Here is a 21,702-nt window from a genome sequence, read left to right as displayed (position 1 = left end):
TAATGAAAGCAGCCAGATTTGAGCCTAAATGGGGAAAAATGGAACTGACCGGCTTTGACATCGAAGAGACAATTACTTCGTCTGACATCGGTCAGGGACAGGAAGGAAGTGGATAAGATATAAGTTTTGGAGGAATTACTGCTTTTGGAGGAATTTAGCTACATTTAAACAATTCTGGCAACAGAGCGGGTGCAGTGTAGTGGAGTAATCGGTCAGTATATGAACACCTGCAACATGATTTACTCCTACGAGCTTCTATCCACATTATTCTTTTTTTTGTCAGAAATAAGGGTGCTGCCATGTTTGGTGATTTGTGTGCTTAGATTCGGTTCCTGTGGATGACAGTATAAAGTCTTTCTCTGTAAATACTAGACTGCTCACCACTAATGTTAATAACTATTGCACAAAAAGTAATGAATCCATGTCACAACTCAAATGAATGGAAAAAGCAACCTCCATCTTCGTTTGTTTATATCACTCCTGTTCTGGTAAGTGATCATCTCAGCAATTGAATGGATATATGTGTCCATGTCTACCTAACTATTAGCTACTGTCTAGCTAATTATCAGCTAGCTATTTTGTTATCTACAATCTGTCTGTCATCTTGGAGTTGTAATCAATCAAGATACCCAAAAAAACACTGCTCCAATGCTAGCTTTGTATGGGCATTTGGGGCTACCAGCCCATGGTAGGCCTTGCTCTGGTGCCAATAAGGAAGTTCATTCAATTTCCCACTGTGAGCAGCCAAAACTTTGCCATGCACTGAGCCTAAAGGGGATGCCGATTGCCCATTCTGAGGGAAATCCTCACAAAATCAGCTGGGGTGGGGGGTTGGGGGCCACTCTGTTTTGATGTCTGGGCCCTTCACTTTTCTGCCCCTTATTTCCAGAATATCAACTCTGTTCATTCTTTATAAAGCATTTCTTAAAAATGTATTAGTAATTTGAGAATTTATTCATAATGCATTTACCAAAACATTGCGTCTTTTCTTGGCCCACAAACAAAACAAAACAAAAATACTTAGATACATATATTAGTATTGGTGTATACTATCCAGACCTGGGTCAAATACGTATTTGCTTTGGATTCAAATACTTTTCTGTGCTCTGTTGATCTTTCCTGGTGTAATTGAGCCTGCCAAAATGACCAGAAGGTGGGGCTTGCACTTTTTGATAGTATTCCATTGGTTCCAATATACCAGACAAGATCAGTAAAGCATAGAATATTATTTGAATCCAAAACAAATACGTATTTGGCCCAGGTCTGATACTATCATTTAAAAATATGTATGTATGTATATATTCTTTTCAAAACATGGAACATATGTGGTGCAGCACTTCCAGCTTGGACTTGGACTATTGACAGTCGCCTTAGCGACATTGTGTGTGTTCCTTGAGGTGAGCTAGTGGCAGCTGTTAAGGAGAGTTGTTCTTCAAAAACATATTGAATAACCCCTTCTATATCACTCCCTTCTTTAAACAGAAGCCTGAAAATGACATACTTAAATAAAATGATTACTATTCCTGAACCCTTTTGACTACAGGCATAATCATGGTCTCTTCTGAAAGGTAACCCCTTGGGAGTTGGGTTTCCAAGAGTCAGAATCTAAATTATAAAGTAACAGAAGCTCAAACACAGTGGAAGTCTTTTCTCAACTAAAATATTTTTAAATGGATACAGATGCTTGTGGGTGTGCCTGGTGGGCTTAGAGACACAATGTAGCCACAGCTACAACACTGGAAAAATCCTGGTTCAAATTTGTTGACAATACCATCAAACATGAGTATTCTGCATAGTTTTTTTAAATAAGCTATCTCTTGGCGTATTTCCAAAAAGGTCATTTGGAAACTTCAAAAGGACATTTTGAAACCAAATGATATTTAGATATTTAGATTTTAGATTGTATACTATATGCTAGTGGGATTTTGCGGGAATTTGCTTGCTTTCCCCCCTTTTTTGTTGTAAATTTCAGGTCTGACAAATGGACAATATATTAGCTTTTTACCTTCATATTACTTCACATTGGGCAAATTAGTGTGGGTGGTTAGTAGGGGCTTTCCTTATAAATGTTCGGCTGCCCACACTGGGCCAGCATTGATGGGCCACCAGTGTGCAAATCCAAACAGGCATAGTGAAGGTGCCGGTTTTTACCCTCATCGGGCCCACGATGAGCCAGTGCCGACCTGGGTCAAATATGAATTTGTTTTGGATTCAAATACTGTTCTATATTTTACTGATCTTCTCTGGTGTATTGGAACCAATGAAATGCTCTCAAAAAGTGCAAACCCCACCTTCTGGTCATATTGGCAGGCTCAATGACACCAGGCAAGATCAACAGAGCACAGGAAAGTATTTGAATCCAAAACAAATATATATCTGACCCAGGTCTGAGCCAGTGTAGACATGTTTTGGTATCAGTAACAAAAAAACTGAAAAACAGACTGATGCTCCGGCTAACAGGCACAAGCTACTAATAATTGCTACTAATACTTGTTTTCTAAATTTATTACATTATATTGCATTTATTTGATGGTCTTATCCAGAGTGAATGAAAATAGAGGAGAAAGAAGTGCATTCATCTGATTAAATAGAAATAGTGCCAGACTTGGCTAAATATTGTCACTGACTAGCAATTAATGCAAGTTAACTATGATAATGAAGAACTAAAGTACAAATTCTAAATACATACCGAATACAGACTGTTTCTGTTTGCAAGCAAGCTAGCATTAACAAATGGCAAACCTGATCCGACACAGTTTAAGAAGATAGTGTGGTTCAAGCTAAAGGTCAAGAATCATGCTTAAGTGTGATTAGCACAGCAGCGCACAAACTGTGGATCGCAACCCAAGTTTGGGTCACAGGCGATGTCTACTGGCTTGTGAAATCATTATGAGCTACCCCAGATTTACACCAAACATGGAATCCCCACAGTGCTCTTGCTGGAACTTCTTTCCAATGGAGAGAGAGGCAACCCACACAGTCCCTACTGCACTCTGCCAAACTGCTTATAATAGTTGTCCTTGATGCTCTTGCTTGGCTAGCAAGTTCTTGTTTAGGCCAGCGGTGCACAAACTATAGGTCAGCCAGCCAAACTTGGGTCACAAGGGGTATTTATTTGGTCGAAGAATCACGTAGCTTACGGCAACATTGCAATACAATCAGGCCTGCATGGAAAAAGGTGTTAGCTAATATTCATTCAAGTTATTCGGTGTTTATACAAGTAAATGATAAATAGAAAAAAATAAAACTAACACATTTTTTATTGGTTGCATTAGACAGGTGTATTTCAAATGATCACGTAAATACGTGGACTGGTGCATCATTCCTATTGCACTCCACGACACAGCATTGATTCTACCTAATTAACTTGCTTATTGCTCAGACAACGTAGGATAATTAACGGCTTTAGCTAATCATCGTGATCCAGTACTTTTGTGCTTTTGACATTAAAAAATGGGTCATTTTGGAATTACAATATTTAACAATATTAGCATTAGAAATTGGTTTAAAGTAAAAAAAGAGACTTGCTGATGATGGCTGTAACGTTAAAGAGAAGCAATGTTTTCTCTCTGGCAGCTTTGATCACTTTACCCATACTATGCTTCATTGATAACACCTTACATTCTGTTCATTTGACTATGGTTTCTTTGGTTAATTGCCTGCTATTTTCAGGAAATTTGTCCTTTGATTTAGCTTTTAGGTATTAAAAACATGGCTATGGATTGATATTCCTGGATTACAGCATAAATAGTCCTTTTGACTGGTTACATTGGTCTTTACTGTAGCTCAGCTCAGTTATAAACGATATAACTTCTGTTACTATGCAATGGCAAGGGTATTTGTTGGAAACCTGCACCAGACCCCCCTCTGGTACACATTTCTACAGAAAACACAAAAGGTCATGGTGGCTCAGAGACACCACATGGTACAGCCCTCAGTCTTGCTGCCAAATCTGGCTGTACAAATCCAAAATATGCCTTCAGGTTCTGTTGGGTTTGGGTATGGTAGCCTGTTCATTTAACATTCAGTCCAGGCTGGACTGAATAATTATTTAGTATTTTTAATTCAAGTCTAGTCTTTCAGAATACTCTGGCTAAGTGGAAACTTGCCACTTTCCCTGTTAAAAAAAATACATGGTGAGCTTTCTTTTAATCATTTGCTGCAAAGCAAACCTTTTATGCTATTAATGAATCTATTAGCATAAAAGTAAAAGGCTAAATTAACATTGAACTACAACTCCTATGAGGGTGTTATGTTTAATATGACTGTTGGGACTGGATGTTTAGATTTTGTACTCTGAACGAAGATTCTCCAAACCCCTAATAACAGGGTTTGCACATCATCAAAAAATTCAAAAAACAACCAAAAAGTATTTTGTAACATTTTAATTTATAATTTTCTTCAATGCGATGTTTCTTCAATGCGATGACGATTAAAGAAAGCTTGGATCTCATAGCTGTTTCTGCAGAGATTCCCTGCTGAATATTTAATAATTTTCAGTTATTGAAGGCTACTTAATGCTAGACTCTGTACCATGGTAACAAAATGGTAAATTATGATCAGTGGAGACATATTAATTTTCATTGACCAAATAGTTTCTAGTTTTTAAAAAAGAACAACATAGGCAATATAAATCAGAAAACAACAGAGTATTGTGTGATTTTGTTTTGCAAGCATAGGTAACAATTTTTTTTTTTTCAGTAATGATCAAACGGAACAATGGATAGTCTTTGAAACACGGTTTGTTCTTTATTGTGCCGTGGGTTGTTAGTTTGGTATATGGGTTGGGTCTGGGTCTGTGTCGGCTGTTTCTTTGAGATCCATTCAGGCTTTCACCGCATGGCATCAGAAAATCTTTTTATTTATTTATTTATTTATTTTTTAGTTTTCCAGTTTCCTCCCATCCGCCTTTCAGGACTTCAGCTAAAACTCCTGAGAACCTTCCTGATGGGTGTGAAAAACCAATCAGGGGCTTGGTTGAGGAGGCGAAGAGACAAAAATCAACAGAAAGCAAACAGAAAAAAGGTGATACGACATTGCTGTTCAATCGGTGATGTGTTGATATCTGTCGAACAAAGGAAAAGCCTGGGGATATATTAAAGGTTTTGTCTTTTTCGCGTATGCATCATGAGATATCCACGCAAGTGTAAATAGTGTCTCGTGTTCAGGGTGATTTAAGAGGGTTGACACAAAGAGTGGATCATGACACTGAATGATGCACCGTTCCCCTAACTAATTAAAGAAGGCTGTAATTACATATAGAGCAGAAAGAGATCAGTTATGTTGATGGAGCTACGTTGTGACATTGAGAGAGAGGCTTTCTTGAAAGTCACTGGAAGAGACGACAGTGCTATAAATCACCAGTTAATGTATCTCAAACTAGAGGCCATGTGAACCTCACTGTCACCACTTACAGAAATGGATACACCACTTTCTTTTGCCCTTATGAATATGAGATAGGCAACAATACATGGGCAAACAAAAATTATGAAAAACATCTAAAATGATGTATATTGATAAGACCTATATTTTATGAGTAGCACATTGTAGTAGGAAATTCATTTCTTATAATTGCAGATGAAATGTACATCTGTAAACGGTAGTAAAAATAATTTTTTTTTCTTAAACTACATGAAAAATCCATATTTTTTATTTTATAATTTGCTTTTAATCAGTGGATTTAAAAATGAAACATTCTGAATACATGAATAACATTTATAAAACCTATTCTTCTCATTGCTTCTTCTTCGTCTTCGTCTTCTTCTTCTTCTTCTTCTACTTCTTTGCAATAGCCACAGTAGTAGTATTAGAAGTGCATTGTAGGTTAGCTGCTGTTCTTCTGATTCATTGTGTTGTTCAACCTGCAAAACAGCATTTTCAGTTGACCCAGATCAATCCCAACCTAAATCTGTGCTTTGTCTAGCAGGCAGAAATTACAACCTCTAAACATGTGATGAATTCCTGTGCACCAGGGGCCTTCTTGCACTACCCTGTGGAAATCTTCACTGAAGGATTAGCTTTTTTCAATTTGTGAATTGAAACAGCATCATTGTTTTATTTTAATCCCATGTCTTGATTCAAACTAAACTTCCACCACCCCCCCACCCCCCAACAAAAAAACCCAATGGAGTAGAAATAGTATCATCTCCAACTGCGTGAAAAGACACTTAATCTTTTTGAAGAAGGGAAAAAAGCATTGAACAGGATAATTATGTTAAATCTATTAACGGCTGCTAATTAATTTAATGTGCAGCTAAACTCTCAAAGGTAAAGATGTGATATATCTGAAGATAATGGAGTTGGAGTGATATGATAGTTTGAAGGGCCCAGCCGCTGCTGGGAAAACGCTCAGATACTCTCTGCCTGCTCCACAGACGGAGCAGGTTAAGGAAATTCTCCAAACATTGGTATGGGTGACGGGACGCACTTATTTTGGTGATTAGCATTCCGGCAGGGGTGCGCGATGGCGACCTTTCCGTGTTGCGCGCGGGCGCCGAACATGTGGCGGAGCGCGGGGCTAAAGCGCGTGTGTTAATCGAGTGGCACCGAGGATCAGGGGAGGCGGGCGCGGCCGTGCTCGAGTGGGGCTGCGGCCGTGTACCTTATTACCCAGAAGGCATGGCGGGTCAGGACCCTCTCCGGGTGGGCCGCGTGGCACAGAACAGCCAGGGAAGGCCTATCCGGGGGGCACAGTCCGTCCCTCATTTGCATGAATCTGCATAAAGAAACGGGCAAAGTTGTAAAAACGGTTGGCTTGATCACCTTTGATGTCATATTATCTTGCAAGGATAAAGATTTTAATACATTTAAATACACGTCTTTTAATTTTGCTCTTTATACATGTTAATGAATGTCGCATGAAAACCCAAAAGGCCATGTTGGCTCAGAAGTAGAGCCACCTCATGTATCTATCAAATATTGCACGTGGAAAGGGGGCATTGTAATAGATTGTGGTATATTAGATGGAAATGCATGCATCACAATTATGTTAATAATAATGTAATAGGTTAAAGGACACAGATCATATTAAGCTTTACTATTTTATATGTACATATGCAATAAGAAATTGTGCCAGTGAATGGTCTGTTGAAGTAGAGATGAGACGGGATGCAGTGGGAGTTTGATAGGCATCAGCGTAGTGCTAACACAGCTCACTTTAAGCATTCGTGTGAGTGGTAGGATCCTGTTGGAGGTATCTTCTTCCAAGGGAAAATCTGTCTGATTCGAAATGCACCAATAATTTTAGTCCAAAGTGTTCAAAAAAGGTAAAAATGAAATCTCTGTTCTGGAGTGGATTTCAGTACAGTTATGGACATGGTGCAGTGGGCTGGTTCTGGATGCATCCCACTACACGCTCTGCGTTCAGAGTGATTGGTGGGAGCATGACAGAACCAGACAAGATCCTCGAGTGTCACATCCTCTCTCACCTTCACTCCACCAGGGGGCGGCCATGTTGCCATAACAAACCTGTTACTCCTAAACGAGCTAGCAATAACACCCTTGGCCAGGGCAATTTTATGAGTCATTTAGCCCAATAAAAGAGCTTTTATTAAAGTTCAGGTATTTATCAATAATAGGTCCTTTCAGTTCCATGCCCCAGTTCAGTCAGGAAAAGAGCTGTGGAGAATGCTTTTGATTGGCCAGAGTAAAGATACAGATTACACACCCTGAGAAGGAGGGGGAGGTGGGGAGAGGGGGGGGATTTCCAAAGGGCCCTTTCATTGCGATGCACCACCAGAACCTGGCACCAGGGTTAAAAAAAAAGAAAAAAATGGTGAAAAAAAATATAAGATTGTTTTTGAAAAAAATAAAAAAAACCCAACATTGCTTGCATATAAATTGTTGTGATAACAGAATTGATTTGTTGATAAAGGAATAATCAACAGAACTTGTATAGCCCTCCTGTCTTGTTTTCTGGGCCAAAAGATGGATATCATGCTATGCAATGAAGGGGGCTTCGCTGTGCAGCAATGAGCAGTGTGTGGGTGAATCGCTAAGGGCTCTTCCAGCAATGTCTGGTAGAGAGTTCAGATGTTGGGTTTGACTTCACCAGGAACCAGTCCAAAATGACTGGCACGTAGTGACATATAGTGTTGTACGGTACACGTAGTATTCCACATAATGGCCCTTATCTTGGTTACGGTCATATTCCAAATAAGCTGTTTGTATGCACCATCAAATATGACGCCATCAATACTTCTAGAGACAAGGTCTTCAGAATACTGAACAATCCCTGGAAAGGACCTGAATGAAATTTCCTGCTAACTCTATTGTATGGGAGAGCTGCTGTCCTTTTTTACTTCTTCAAAAAATGAGCTTATTGTGAACAGTCAGTCTCATTATTAAGTTCTCAGAAACACTATTTAAAGGCATCCCTGATGCAACACTTTCTTCCGTCAGGAAATGGCATTATATTCATAGTGTAATCGTGTTATATTATATTAACTTTTTATGACTGAGAGACATGAAAGTTAACGTCTCAGTTCCTTTTAGGACATAACAATGATATAAAAAAATAATTTTCCTCAGTTTTCCCCGACCTCTCTTCCAGAACATGGCAATGTGACTGAATGGCAGTCAGTGTGCTGCAAATTATTCATCAAATGCCAGGCGACTCAACTTTTAGGCAACAATCTGTATTCTAATCAGCATGTTTAATTAAGGTGACTGCACAACCCTTGCTTTTATTAAGCCAGGAACCATATGTAGCTGTTATCTCTCACGTCTGGTCATTCAACAAAGCGTGTGTGGCAGTGTAGTATAATGGATACCGAACTGGTCTTGTAACCTAAGGTACTTAGTCGATCTAGCTAAAGGCATCTGCTAAATGCCTGTAATGTAATGTAATGTGTGTTTTGGTCTGAGCCCACTATTGCAACATCAACACTATTCACATTGCCACTGAACATTGCCAGCAATGTTCAGTGAGGATTGCAACGTCTGTCTCTATCTCCAACCATACTGCAAATCTGAGTTTCTCAGGTTGTATTGAGCAACGATTGTAGGGGACATGGAGGACACAAGCTGCATATGTTTGCCTTGTGCTTTTCTCACAGCAGTCAGGGACTTATATTGGCGGTTGTATTTGTGTAGTCACACTGTATATTGGCTGTGTTCTCCGTGCAGTCAGACTGAATGTCAGCGGTGTTAATTTCACATTCTGGCGGAATCTTGACATTGTTGTTTTGTGTAGTCAGACTGCATATTGGCAGTATTGTCTGCGCAGTCAGATGGAATATTGGCAATCTTGATTGCATATTCAGGTCCTGACACTCTTCTGTGCTTTCAGACTCCACATCGGTAGTGTTCTCCGGGCAGTCAAACTGGATACCGGTGGTGTTGTGCAGTCAGGTTGTGTAATGTGTGCTGCCCGAACAGTCAGGCTTCATGTACGGGAAGAGGCGTCTGCACTGGTCTGCAGGCCGCTGCAGGAGTTGCTCTCGGGGAAGGCAGCCTCCCAGAGGTGCCGCATCTGTTTGCGTAGCACTGTATCATATCGATTATCACGTCCTTCCACAGCTGGGGGATCAATAGAGTGGGTGAGGAGGCTTCAGTTTGGATTATACGTGAGGACTACGGCCAGGGAACCCTCACAATGCAGGCTCTCGCTTTCCCTGTCATGTCAGGGGCCGTTCTCATATGTAATACATATATGCGCACGTGCAATCTTTATGTGCATGCTGATGCCACTGCGCTCGGTGCTGGGGTCATCTAGCGCAGTACCTGCCTCATAGCTATTATTCTTTCCTATTGGAAGTGTTTGGCCATGTGTATGAATACTGCGATCATGAATGTGATTTTAGAAACGGCACTAAATGATAACACAGGATATAGAGTGATATTGTACACTATCGATATTGGGATGCCAGTATCATGGCGTAATAATTGATGACACCGCTTGTTGCTTTATCCCCCAAAATAAATATCCTGGAGTTGAAGTGGTTATGCTTTACGGGAAAATGTGAGTTCAAAATGATAAAATTGCCTACATCTGGAAAATATCATTGTATTGTTGGTAAGTATAAAATAATTCCAGTTTTTCTTTGATTGTGCTAGATCACTGGCAGTCCATGGCTGTGAAATTTCCATCATTGTTGTAAACACTCATTGAGTGGGGTAGTCAGTTCCTTGTATATCTTTCAGTGATTCCGACTGGGCAGGCTGGGATTTCAGTGTGCGTGTGTGTGTGTGTGTGCACGTGCGCTTGCTATCTCCACTTAAGAGGCAGAACCTGTTATCACAAGGCCTGAAATGTACGTGCTCATGATTCCTTGAGGAAAAAAGTCAATGATGCACAAACCCTGTTCAACTGCCTCTGGGACTCTGGCCCATCGTGGGGAGCTAGACTTACACCAGAGCTACAGTTTACAGCGATATTCACGAGACCATCCCCTTCTGACATAATGGCAATTTAGTGTCATGAATTATGAAAGGAATTGGAATTAATCTCCCAGCCTATGAGTGTGACAGCTGCTCCCCATTTGAAGCAGTTAGTCATTTGAATTGCACATTTTTTATCCTTGTATGTTTTGTTTTGCATTTCATTCCTTGTGATGAAATCAGCGCAGTTGCAAAATACAGTATCATTTCCATTTGAAATTATTTTAATTAGAAAAAAAAAAAACATTTAAATAAGTTTTAAGGTATAGATGCTCAAATCCAATTGATATAGATTTGTTTAGTCCACGACATCTAAAGAACAGTACCTCATTTTAACATAGGCCTTTTTCCCCTGCTTGAAATTTAGTGAAGAAAATGTCAATAAAAAAGTTTACCAGTACATAAGAGCACAAGAGAACGAGAAGCTATGAGAATCCCAGCTGTGATTTTATTTGGTCTTGTCTTTTCATTTGCAAGCCAAGTCCCCAACATAAATGGAATATACTGAAGTAATATTGAAAAAATTACATTTTCCAGATATTGCAATAATCCCAATGTATGGAGTATAAATTATTGCAATAGTTCAGGTATTGCAATATATATATATTTTTTAAACATATGCCTATTGAAATATTATTTTAAACATACCATACCACTTCTGTAGGGGGTGACTTGGTTTCATCCAGTCTTTCAGTGGCAAGCTTAAGTTCCTTAACCACTATTCCACACTGAATGGGAAACATACTCTTTAATACTCTTAGTGTTCTGCCTGTTCTCCTGTGAACCTGTGGCACAGGGCACATTTATGTTTCGAGCACAGGATTTGAAAGGTCCATATCAGACTGTTCTGCCAGCATCTACTGCTGCTTCAGAAATAAACACAAAAACGCAGTGCAGCATTTTAAAAAGTATTCTAAAATCACAAAGCCACTCAGAAATGGGAAAACCCGAGAATGCCACTGTCATTGTTTATCTTTTCATCCTCTTTTAATTGTGTTGACTTAATTATAAATTTCAGTTTTAATTCTTTGTAATGATTAGTTCACTGAAGTGCATCCTCTCTCTGCTGTGGTGTGCTGTGCTGTGTGTATTTTGGCTGGGAATTAATATGATAAATTGAAAGTAGAATTTGAAATATCCATAAATCCATACATTTGCTCCAATCATAATTCTGTTTTAATCAACCTCTGATAGAAAAAAATGTATTAAATCTCTCCCGTTCTCACTCTCTTCCTACCACCCACCCTCCCCTGTCTTCTCTCTCCTTTTGTCTCTTAGTCTCCCCCATGCGTCTTTTTGCTTTCAATTTATCTCCTCTCTCTCTCTCTCTCTCTCTCTCTCTCTCTCTGTCTCTCTCACTCTATCTTTCTCTCTCTTGCTCTCTCTCCTCTAAGGTGGTGATAGGGTAGCGGGGTGGGAGAGGAAGCATGAATTAGGCGTAAAAGAGAGAGCATCAAGGGTAATATTTATACTGGCTGACTCAAGGGAGAGAAGCGGCTTTTAAAGCATTTAGCTTTAATTTTATTCAGCTCTGACATAATTGATTTTAATGAGATGTTTATGCAGTGAAATAGCCGTGTTGCTAAATCATAGCCAGCCTGCCTGATAGGGGTCTTCTGTGTCTTGCACTGGGGAAAAGGCTGCTGCTCTACGCTAGCTTTTCTTTTCTCTTCTGTCTTTATTTTATTAATTTTTTAACCTCTGCCATTTTCTTGAGGTTCACCATGATATTTGTTGTACATCCTCCAAGACTACAAGGCAAGCTGCATTCATCCCTGGGTGATTTAAGCCTTTGGAAGCTTGTCCATATTTTATTTCATTATCAATTTTCCATGGCATGGAGCAGCTTAATATGTAAAGTCACTTTTCCCTTGGGTAGGACAAATGTCTATAGGGTCATCACCTAATTCATTCATTTCAGGGTTCAAAAGCTCAAAGTAATGCAGGCTGCTATGGATATGCTCTATATGAATTTAGAACTGAAGGCTATATATGGGTAAGATTTACAACACTTTATTTCACTTAATATTAAAATTACATAAATAAAAAAATCTTTTTGTAACTTTAACTTTTATTGTTAATAGGACTGATTTTTATCTCATTCCCTGCACATTTTGAAGGTAATGCAATTCCATTCCAAGACAAGTTGTTAATTGAATGATCCATGTTGCATTTTAACCTACTGTTTTCCAGTTTATGTAAGAAGGATGGATGGGCTTTTGTGTTTGGTGGGTAAAAAAAGTGGTGACCATGGTGACAAGGCAGCCTTCAGGACCAATCAGCAGCTCTGTCAGCAACCCCACACTTCCACACACTGGCATAGCATCCAAAGCTATTGGCTGTCACTCCCCACTCTTTTGACCACTCTGATTGACTGGCAGGTGTGGTTCCTCACTAAGGTGTTGATTAACTGCCACTCAGTGTCATTGCTCGTGGGGTGGGGGGTGGGGGGAGGGTGTTCTGCTGTGTGAACAAGAGCAAGCCCTTCCCCCAATATGGAGCTGTCAAGAGGGAAGATTTTGTTACCATGCATAACCAAAAAATGTGTTATTAATTTTTTTAGGTTGGGGGAAGGTATAAAAATGGGCTTTTGTTATTTTGTAAGATATTTCCTTAAAATCATTTCCTGTGAAGTCAATTGTGGATCTGCTTACAACAGTACTACAATGTCATTATTCTCCGCAGGAGTTAAGTTAACTTTCCTTGGGTTTATTTGGATTGTTTCATGACATAAAATGACATAATGAGTTATGTCACAGGTAGCCAAGCATCCTACATAAGCATGTTTTATGTCACCCCTGTAATGTTTAGCCAGTAACCAGGTGACATCACTGGCTATATCCCATTTGGCATAGCATGTTGCATAAGAAGTTATGTCACCATTTATGAAGGGCGACATTTGCTTATGAATTTTTTTTTTCTTTTTTATTTTTTTAAACTAAAGCAAGTCAGTACCTTGCTCAAGGGTACAACAATCATGCCACATCTTTGAAATTGAAGAAGCAACATGCATTTCTTAGGCACTACACTTAATCATCTAACTGTGCTCGAAAAAGTGCAGAAACAGGCTTCATCATGACAAACTAACTTTTGATTAGTTATGCATCACAGACAACAGCGTTGATGTGTGATGACCCTTTATTTTGCCTTTGTCCTTTTTATCGTAAAATAGAGAGAAAAAAAATTGTGGTAAAAACACTTCCCGAGCCTGAAAAAATGACAGTGCTGGCCCTACCTCCTTGAAACTCAATGCAGTAATTGTTGGTAAGTTTCCAAACAACACTTGGAAACTTACCACGGCAACAGGATGCAGATCAGAAGACCAATGTGGCAGCCTCAAATCTGCGCTCATTACAAAAAACAATGCCCTCTCCCGTGCTCCATGTTCCTTCAGTAGCATAACAAAACGCGCCAGCTTTGATCCCTTAGAAAGAATAAATAAATAGATAAATCCTGAAAAAAAACATTGGCTATTCCGTTTGATATCCGTAAGAAATGCACTATGAAAATTAAATAAAATAAAAATGACAAAACTGTAAGGAGCCTAAATGGAACTATGGAACTATTTTTTTTCTACTGGTTTTTGCTCGCAAATCTTTGGTCAGATCGAGCCTATAATCTTGTGCTTTGATTTCCGGTGCACTGGCATCTGCAGGCAGGCAATGCATGCCAGATCATGGGGGTGAAAAAAGAGGAGATGTCATCACCCAGACGTAGCTTCAGCCAGAAACACTGAATGCGTGCCGTATAATTAAAAGGAAAACGACAGGTTTCATGATGATTTATATTGCTAGACGGCAATTTCAAAAGCGCCCTCAGGCATGATTTCCATACAACAAATGTCTAACGGTGTTGTGATTGCTTTGCAATCATCCGAGACAAACACTAATTAGATTCTTGGACTGTTGAAAAAGGGTTTTCCTTCAGAATAGTTAGTTACCAGACGCTTTTCCTCTTGCATTCCTCTGCCAATACTATTTACCTCTTTGCCAGTGCGGAATAGAAATGGTCAGGTAAGTGAATCTGTCACCTCCCTAAAGGCAGCCTCAGCCAATTGGAGGCAGTGCCTATAGTGTTGATTGCTTTGAAGTGTCCCGGGTTTGTTGGCTGAGAGGGTTAAGGAGCTGTTGATACTGGCAGAAATCACAGAGCAGGAACTGGAACCGTGAGGAGAAAAATAGAGATGCAGTGGAGGGGAATTGTGGAGGTCATGCTCTGCTGAAGCGTCCCTTACATTTGGTCCGCTGATGTTCACCACAACTGGTACATATGCACTGCAGGCCTGTGAGCTGCAATCTTACCTTTCAACTGGTTATTGAACTCATTCCATGTATTTTGCATGATAAACAGGTGCCAAATTTCTAAATAATCAATTGGAAAGCAGTTTCTAAACTTTTGTTAATCGTTTTATAGGTTTTCTTTTTTTCTTTTTACTTCAAGAATGTAAATGAAACAGAATTCAGCTTAGCAAAATCAATTTAATAATGAATCGCAAAAACTATTTTAAGCGAAATGTTTGCATTTGTCAAAAGCCTTAAAAGACAGGAAACTAAATTGATCAGCCCTAATGCCTGCACTCCATCAAGGTGTATCAGCCCAGAGCTTTGACTACTGCAACGGCCCTGTATATGTCTACTGTACTTCACACAACATGAACTCACCACTGTGCAGATTTCTTAAGATTCAAATCTTCTATCCCTCCCAAATATAATTGTGCAATGTTTGCACAGATGTAAACAGCAGCAGTTTGGTGTTGCGTTACCGTAGACCACAAAACCCTCTCTACAGACGCTTTAACTTTTGTCACATTGTTGAAAGGGTTGTGTGACGCGGTATAAATCATGGGAGAGCTGGCCAACGCAAAGATTGACTGAGCGCTACCGCACTCAGTGTAATTTAAAGAATACATTTAGAGGTGAAGCCCTCCATTATCTGTGCATCACATCAGAGTTGAGTGGAGTGCACAATAAAGGCTAGCAAATAAAAACTTCATAAAAGCTTTTTCATGAGTATTTAAACTGCAGAATATATGCACATCAGATTAATGGATTCTTAAACTGTCAAGCACCTTTGGATGTGCACAAAGGTTACATGGATTCACACAGTAGAATTATCCACAAGTTAAAATAAGCCATACAGTAGATATGAGAAAATACTACATAAATGTGTGAAGTTAAGAAATAATGCTGTCATAAAATAAAATTGGACATAGTCTTGGTATTTATTACCCAGCTAATTATTTGCTTGTTGATGAAAGAAAGTAAACCAAAGAGGGTTGAGAATGTAAAATTGGCCTATTTTAAGCTTACCAGCTGCCACTGTACATATGTAGTATTTGCAACAGCTCTTCGGTCTCAAAGTGAGGAGTTCTCTTTCTTGTTTAAGACTAAAGGCACTGCTTTTAAAACACCACAGTTCAAGTGTTCATAAATGTGTTGACTTCATTTGATACAGGTTATTGTGATGGCTTGGATCAATCTGTTTCAGGCATTATATTGCTGGCCAATATACAGATCACTGCACCCTCCTCTATCATTTCAGCAGACACACACATGTGCTTGAAGTGTGTGATGTCAGCCACTGTTTCTTTACCATTCCACAATCCACAAAGCAAACCCTGTGTTTAGGGAGGACAGGGCACATGCAATTTCTGCAGGCAGCCAGCTGTCACCAAACCGACCAGACGGGGTCGCTGGTGTGCAGTACGACACGGACCTACCTGCCGACCGAAACCTCTCCCTTCCTGCTGTGGCCAATTATTTGCAGCTCTGTGGACCTGCCAAGCACAATTGTCACTAGGCTTAATACCAGATTGTAGGGCCAATCCAAGCTGCAGAATTGTAATTTAACAGTTTGAGACACCTAGCAGACATAGCGATGTTTCTCTCCTTCCTGACTCCCGGTGATGTGAGAATGAGGTGCTCTTCTTCTTCTTCTTGCGCTTTCAGACGGACGCTGCTCTGATGTACGACGCGGTGCACGTGGTCGCGGTGGCGGTCCAGCAGTCCCCGCAGATCACGGTCAGCTCCTTACAGTGCAACCGCCACAAGCCCTGGCGCTTCGGCAACCGCTTCATGACCCTCATCAAAGAGGTATGGTACAGCCTTCACAGAGGGGGAGGGGGGGGGAGAGAGAGGGAGGGAGATGGGAGGGAGAGGGTGAAAGACAGGGATTGGAGAGAGATAAAAAAAAAAATTCTCCATCACTCTGTGTGTGGGTGTGTGTGCACGAGCGCATAAATATGATAATTTATATATGCGTATATGTTTGTGCACATGCATATCATAACATTCCTTCAACCCCTCTCCCTAACCTGTGATGCGATATTATAATAAATGCCTTTCCTCGGAAAGCGCCCACCTTATCTTAATCTTTGATAATTATTCTTCGCCGCGCTCGTTTCTGGAATCTGGGACAGCTAATCCGAAGCTCCCCGTCATTTTATGCAGCGGATTGCGCAGCCTATATATAGCCCCCGATAAACCCTCGCTGTTTGCTCCCTCAGATATTAGAAGTCCCCCCCCCCCCTCCCCACCCCCGCTGAGAGCGTGAGGGCGAGGGCAAGGCAGGGAGAGGCGGGCGGAGGAGAGGGTTCACGACACGTTAAAGTGCGGCGGCACTGAGCTGCAGAACAAATAACACCCCGGTCCCTGGTAAAGACTCCCTTTGTCCGGGAGGCTTGGAGATCATCCCCAGCCTAAGCCCCGTGAGTCTAGAGGATCCGGACGAGCTGTCGCCAGTTCTGTTGGGCCTCTCTGGAGCCGGGCCGGGCTTTTCCCTTTTTATTCCTTATTTGGAAAACAAGAGTTTACAGTTTACAGCACCACCTAAATCACACAGAGAAGGTGGAAGTCATGATCATGTCAGCAATGGTCACGTTAGCCACAATATAGAGTGTATGTAATTCCAGACAAAACAATGCACTGTTTTAACTTTTGTGTTGTCCTCAGGGTCAAAAACGAGAGAGTTTACCAGAAAAAAAGGTTTGCGAACCCCTAAATCAAAATGTTTTCAGCATGAAATTTGTTAACTTTTCCTGGAGTTACCCTACCGTTGGAAGACAGATACATTTTGCTCTTTTTATATTTTTATAAAAGCAGTACTTATAAAGATGAATCTGTTTCCATGCTACAGTTATGAAATCAGAAGTCATAATCAAAATTAAGCCCTACACATCTCTTGCAGAAAAACCATCAATAATAATGTGTGTTTTGTTGTAAGAATGAATGGTGTAGACTGAAGAAATAAAGTCTCGCTGGACTGTGAAGTAGGAAAACAGTCCTTCACCGATTTATTGATGAGTGACAGGTTGTTTCTACATAAAGAATATTGATTTAGGGTTTAAAATTCAATGAAGAGGCTTTTTCACAAGAGGTCTGCTGAGGCTGGGTCATTTTGACCCTGTGGACAGTGGGTGCATACATAATATGAAGACAACACAAGAGTTAAGCGACGATAAGAGCTGACAGTTCCTAACAGTGAGGTTCAAATTGGAATGCTACAGCAGTGCTTTCCAACACACACACTGCTTTTCAAAATGAACCTGTATGATGCATGCCATCATTTCAGACAAAATGTGCATGCCACTCAGTTGGTCAGTAGGTTGAATTTCTGGGTATTCAAACAGCCCCACCAAACCTCTGAAACAACCTAAAATATTCTCTTAGATGTGTGTCTTTAACTAATACATATAAATAATGTAGCCATCATCATTTTAGAGACATAGACATTGATAATAGGTTTTCAAAAGGATCCGTTGCTTTGGTTTAATTTGTTAGTCAGTGCATAATGTATGTGGACCTGCTGTGTTGGAACCACATGTTTTCTCCTTATTTCACCACCCCAGGAAAAAAAACAAAAAAAAAAAAACACCACCTCCCAGTATCTGAACAATGTGGCTGTTTTTTAATATGAAATGCAGTCATTATTTTGCCGTAATATTAGAAACCTTGGCATGGGAGTGGTGTTTTTTTGTGTATGTGTATTCTAGTCTCTCAACTGCTGAAAGGTAAATCATTTAATGCAGATCAATAATTAATTTTTCAATTTTGGCAAAGATTTCTAAGTTTATTCAGCTTTTCTACTCCTGAGTTCTGAGATGTGATTTTATGCCCTCCCCTCCCTCCCCACAGGCTCACTGGGATGGGTTGACTGGTCGGATAACTTTCAACAAAACCAACGGCCTCCGGACGGATTTTGATTTAGATGTGATCAGTCTGAAGGAGGAGGGGCTTGAGAAGGTAAGGGAGTGAGTGTGTTTGTGTGTGTGTGTGTGTGTGTGTGTGTGTGTATGTCCTTGTGTGTAGCCCTGTGTATGTTTTTGTTTGTATGTCTGTAATAAATGTGTATTTTTGTATTGATTAGTAGTTTACATATTCATAGCACGCGTGTACACACACACACACACACGCATGTAAGTAACTAGATGAGGAGGCAAATGGCTGTTGTGCTAGACGAAACTATTCCCTGTCTCTAGAGTAAACGTGACCGGGCCCCTCCAGCCCACATGCGAGCGTGTCTGCGTATGTGTGTGCGCGTGTGTGTCGGCACCTCAATGAATAATTTACTCTTTTAATAAAAGCTCCCTTCAGACGTCCCCCCTACCCGCCCCGGCTTGGCAGAGGCCAAATTAAAGAGTTGATTTGCAATTACAAACTATAGTTTAAACATTTCTGAAGGCGTCTGAAGCACTTTGTGTTTGCGGCAAGAGTTTATTGCTGGTAAATTAGCTCGGTGGCAGCACGGGGCCAGATGAGATTCCTGGGTATAATTGTGTCAGAGTGAAGAGGAGGTTGGGTGTGCCATGGCAACTACCCCAGACCCGCAGTGTGGGATACTTTAGCATGCCCCTCTTCTCTCAGAGGGCAAGTCGGGCAATATTCACATATTGCCAATACTTTCCAAAAGTAGTCCGTCACTGCAGTCTCAAGAATAACTCCCGCTCCTCCTGTTACCATGTCATCTGGGTACAGGTTAAACTCAGGCTCAAGGTGTTTGCCCTGGGGTGAGGGAGCAAACCAGAGGATTATAGTGCAAAAAAAGTGCTTCTTTGTGTGTTTTCACGTGCGTGTGTGTGTGTGTGTGTGTGTGTTTGAATACTTTAAAAAAATACAAATTACTGTTAATTTGAAAAAAAAAAAAAGCAACAAGATCAAATGAGCACTTTAGACAGAACTGGCCGTTTGAGCACCATCCATCATTATCAAGCACACGTCAAACCCAGAAACGTTCTCATAACAACCCACACGGCAGCGCCTACTGCTGAGGCTCCAGGGCTCCGATTGGTGGCAGAGAAGCAAATTAGATTTAAATTCCACTGTACCCACAATGCAACTTCAGCTCACTCACCATTACCCATCAGCCAGGTTCAAAGCTGACCACACTCGTGTGCTGTTGGTATCGTTCCACCACGTCCCAATTCATTATTCCCCTAAGGTAATTTCATGCTCCGCGGTTTCCTCCTACTTCTAAAACAACAACTGTGTGAAGTATATTACTGAAGTGGACATAGTTCATGGACAATGCTATATTTCTGATCTCAGATCGGAACGTGGGATCCCCCGAGTGGCTTGAATATGACTGAGAACCAGAAGGGCAAGACGACTAATGTTACGGATTCCTTGTCTAACAGGTCCCTGGTCGTCTCCACCATACTGGTAAGCGTCATTTTTGAATATGTACTAAAAAAATGTACTACTCCATTGTGGTGAGTCAGTTTTATTATCATCAGCTTTATGACAGATTAGACCAATAAAAATGGTCAAATTCTCAGGTATCAACAGTTTTGTTATATTGTGTCCTTTTATGGAAGCGCTACATTAGCATGGTAGTTTTTCCATGACCGAATTTACAACTTTCCTTGCTTCTCTGAAAGACGAATGGGCTTTGTTTTTTTTGGATCGACATTGCACAGATGTAGCTCAGATTCAGTGATCTTTAAATCCCACGGATGGCTCATCCTATCCACTGAGATCTAAGTGAGCCCGTCCACATCTGATAAAGATCGGTACTCCAGCATTGGTCCAGCAAAAACAAGGCCAAAGGGATTTTATTGTGAGCCAGTTCAACTTCCCTATTAAAAAAATGAATATAGAAATGCATACTGTACCATCTGTATTGCGCAAAAGTAATTTTTTTTCTACAAAAAAACCCCAAATATTTTGTGTTTTGTAAATGCACTTACCTTGAAGATTACCTCATTTTCCAGTAAGATTCCACGCTGTAAATTTCTCCTTGCCCAGTTTACACTCTTGCAGTTAGCTAATACATTTTTAGATTTCTTCAGTGTCACGATGGAGTGCAGTGAGACAGAGTACAGAGCATTGATTCAGGGAGCATTCACTGATTTTTGTTCATATTGGTTTCCAGGTTTAATATTAGGTAGAATTTTTTTATTTATTTATTTTTCACATATACAGGTTGGAATTTTCAGCAATAATCACACTAAATATTTAGAATTTAGAAGTCTGAAAGCAAAGCATAGTTTCACAATTTAATTTGTTGCATTCACAAGTTGCATTCATTTTCAAAGTAATTTTGGGTACTAAAGATATTTTATATTAGTACATTAAAATGTATAATCTTATGTTACAGCACTCTATAAGCATTTTTCTTACATTTTAGTAGGTTTTATTCTTATTGTATTGTCAAAGGATATTGAATATGTTATACATGATTAATACTGTATATGGTTTTACCGTAGGTGTCAGTAAACAATTCCTTTGGTGTTTGTCCTTTGATATCTTGACTTAAGTTAATGACTTTGAAGGAGACACACTGTTGTGCCTTTCTTACAGAAATAATTTTTCCCTTAATCTGTCAAGTAATAGCCGTCTCTGTATGAGTCACAATGACAAAATGGCTCGCTGTGAGAATCAAAACAATTACACCAATTTATAATCCTATTATTACATTGTGGAGTAGAAAACCGATGGTATTAAATAATTGACGGTTGTCATTATTTACCCTAAAGTACATTTCCCCCCCACGCGCGCCATGCACCGATAGAATTGGCGTTATTACTTAAGATTGTACATGCACATAATTGCTGCACCGAAAGTGACTCATGGCGCAGACACAGTACACTGGTTCTGCGGTAGAAAAAACTAAGAGTGTTGATAATTGTGTTTGAATGGAGAATTAGGGCTTGAATGATGTGCACGCTTAACAACTTGATGGAGTTGTTGGAGAAACATTTACGGCTCTCTTCTCTCTGGATTGTTTGTGAGGGGAGGGCGTCGTGTGGCATGCCAGTGTACTGCAGCGTGATGTCCTACCGGCTGACCGCTTGGCAGGCAATCTGTCCGCAGCGAGGGTCACGTG

At 40.2% G+C, this 21,702-nt stretch overlaps 1 protein-coding gene across 4 annotated transcripts in view; it reads left to right on the top strand.

The window, feature by feature from the left end:
• grik2 (glutamate receptor, ionotropic, kainate 2) overlaps positions 1 to 21,702 on the top strand; it is a 195,306-nt gene that overhangs the window by 97,192 nt on the left and 76,412 nt on the right. For all 4 annotated transcript variants that reach the window (XM_035416372.1, XM_035416346.1, XM_035416354.1 and 1 more), the window contains 3 exons: positions 16,329 to 16,472; positions 18,513 to 18,620; positions 19,923 to 20,036. In XM_035416372.1, coding sequence (XP_035272263.1) covers positions 16,329 to 16,472; positions 18,513 to 18,620; positions 19,923 to 20,036 — 366 coding nt within the window. The remainder of the gene's footprint in view (positions 1 to 16,328; positions 16,473 to 18,512; positions 18,621 to 19,922; positions 20,037 to 21,702) is intronic.

The sequence above is a fragment of the Anguilla anguilla genome, chromosome 1, assembly GCF_013347855.1.
Source record: "Anguilla anguilla isolate fAngAng1 chromosome 1, fAngAng1.pri, whole genome shotgun sequence".
In the NCBI taxonomy this organism is placed as follows: domain Eukaryota; kingdom Metazoa; phylum Chordata; class Actinopteri; order Anguilliformes; family Anguillidae; genus Anguilla; species Anguilla anguilla.
This window is presented reverse-complemented; position numbering and strand designations above follow the sequence as displayed.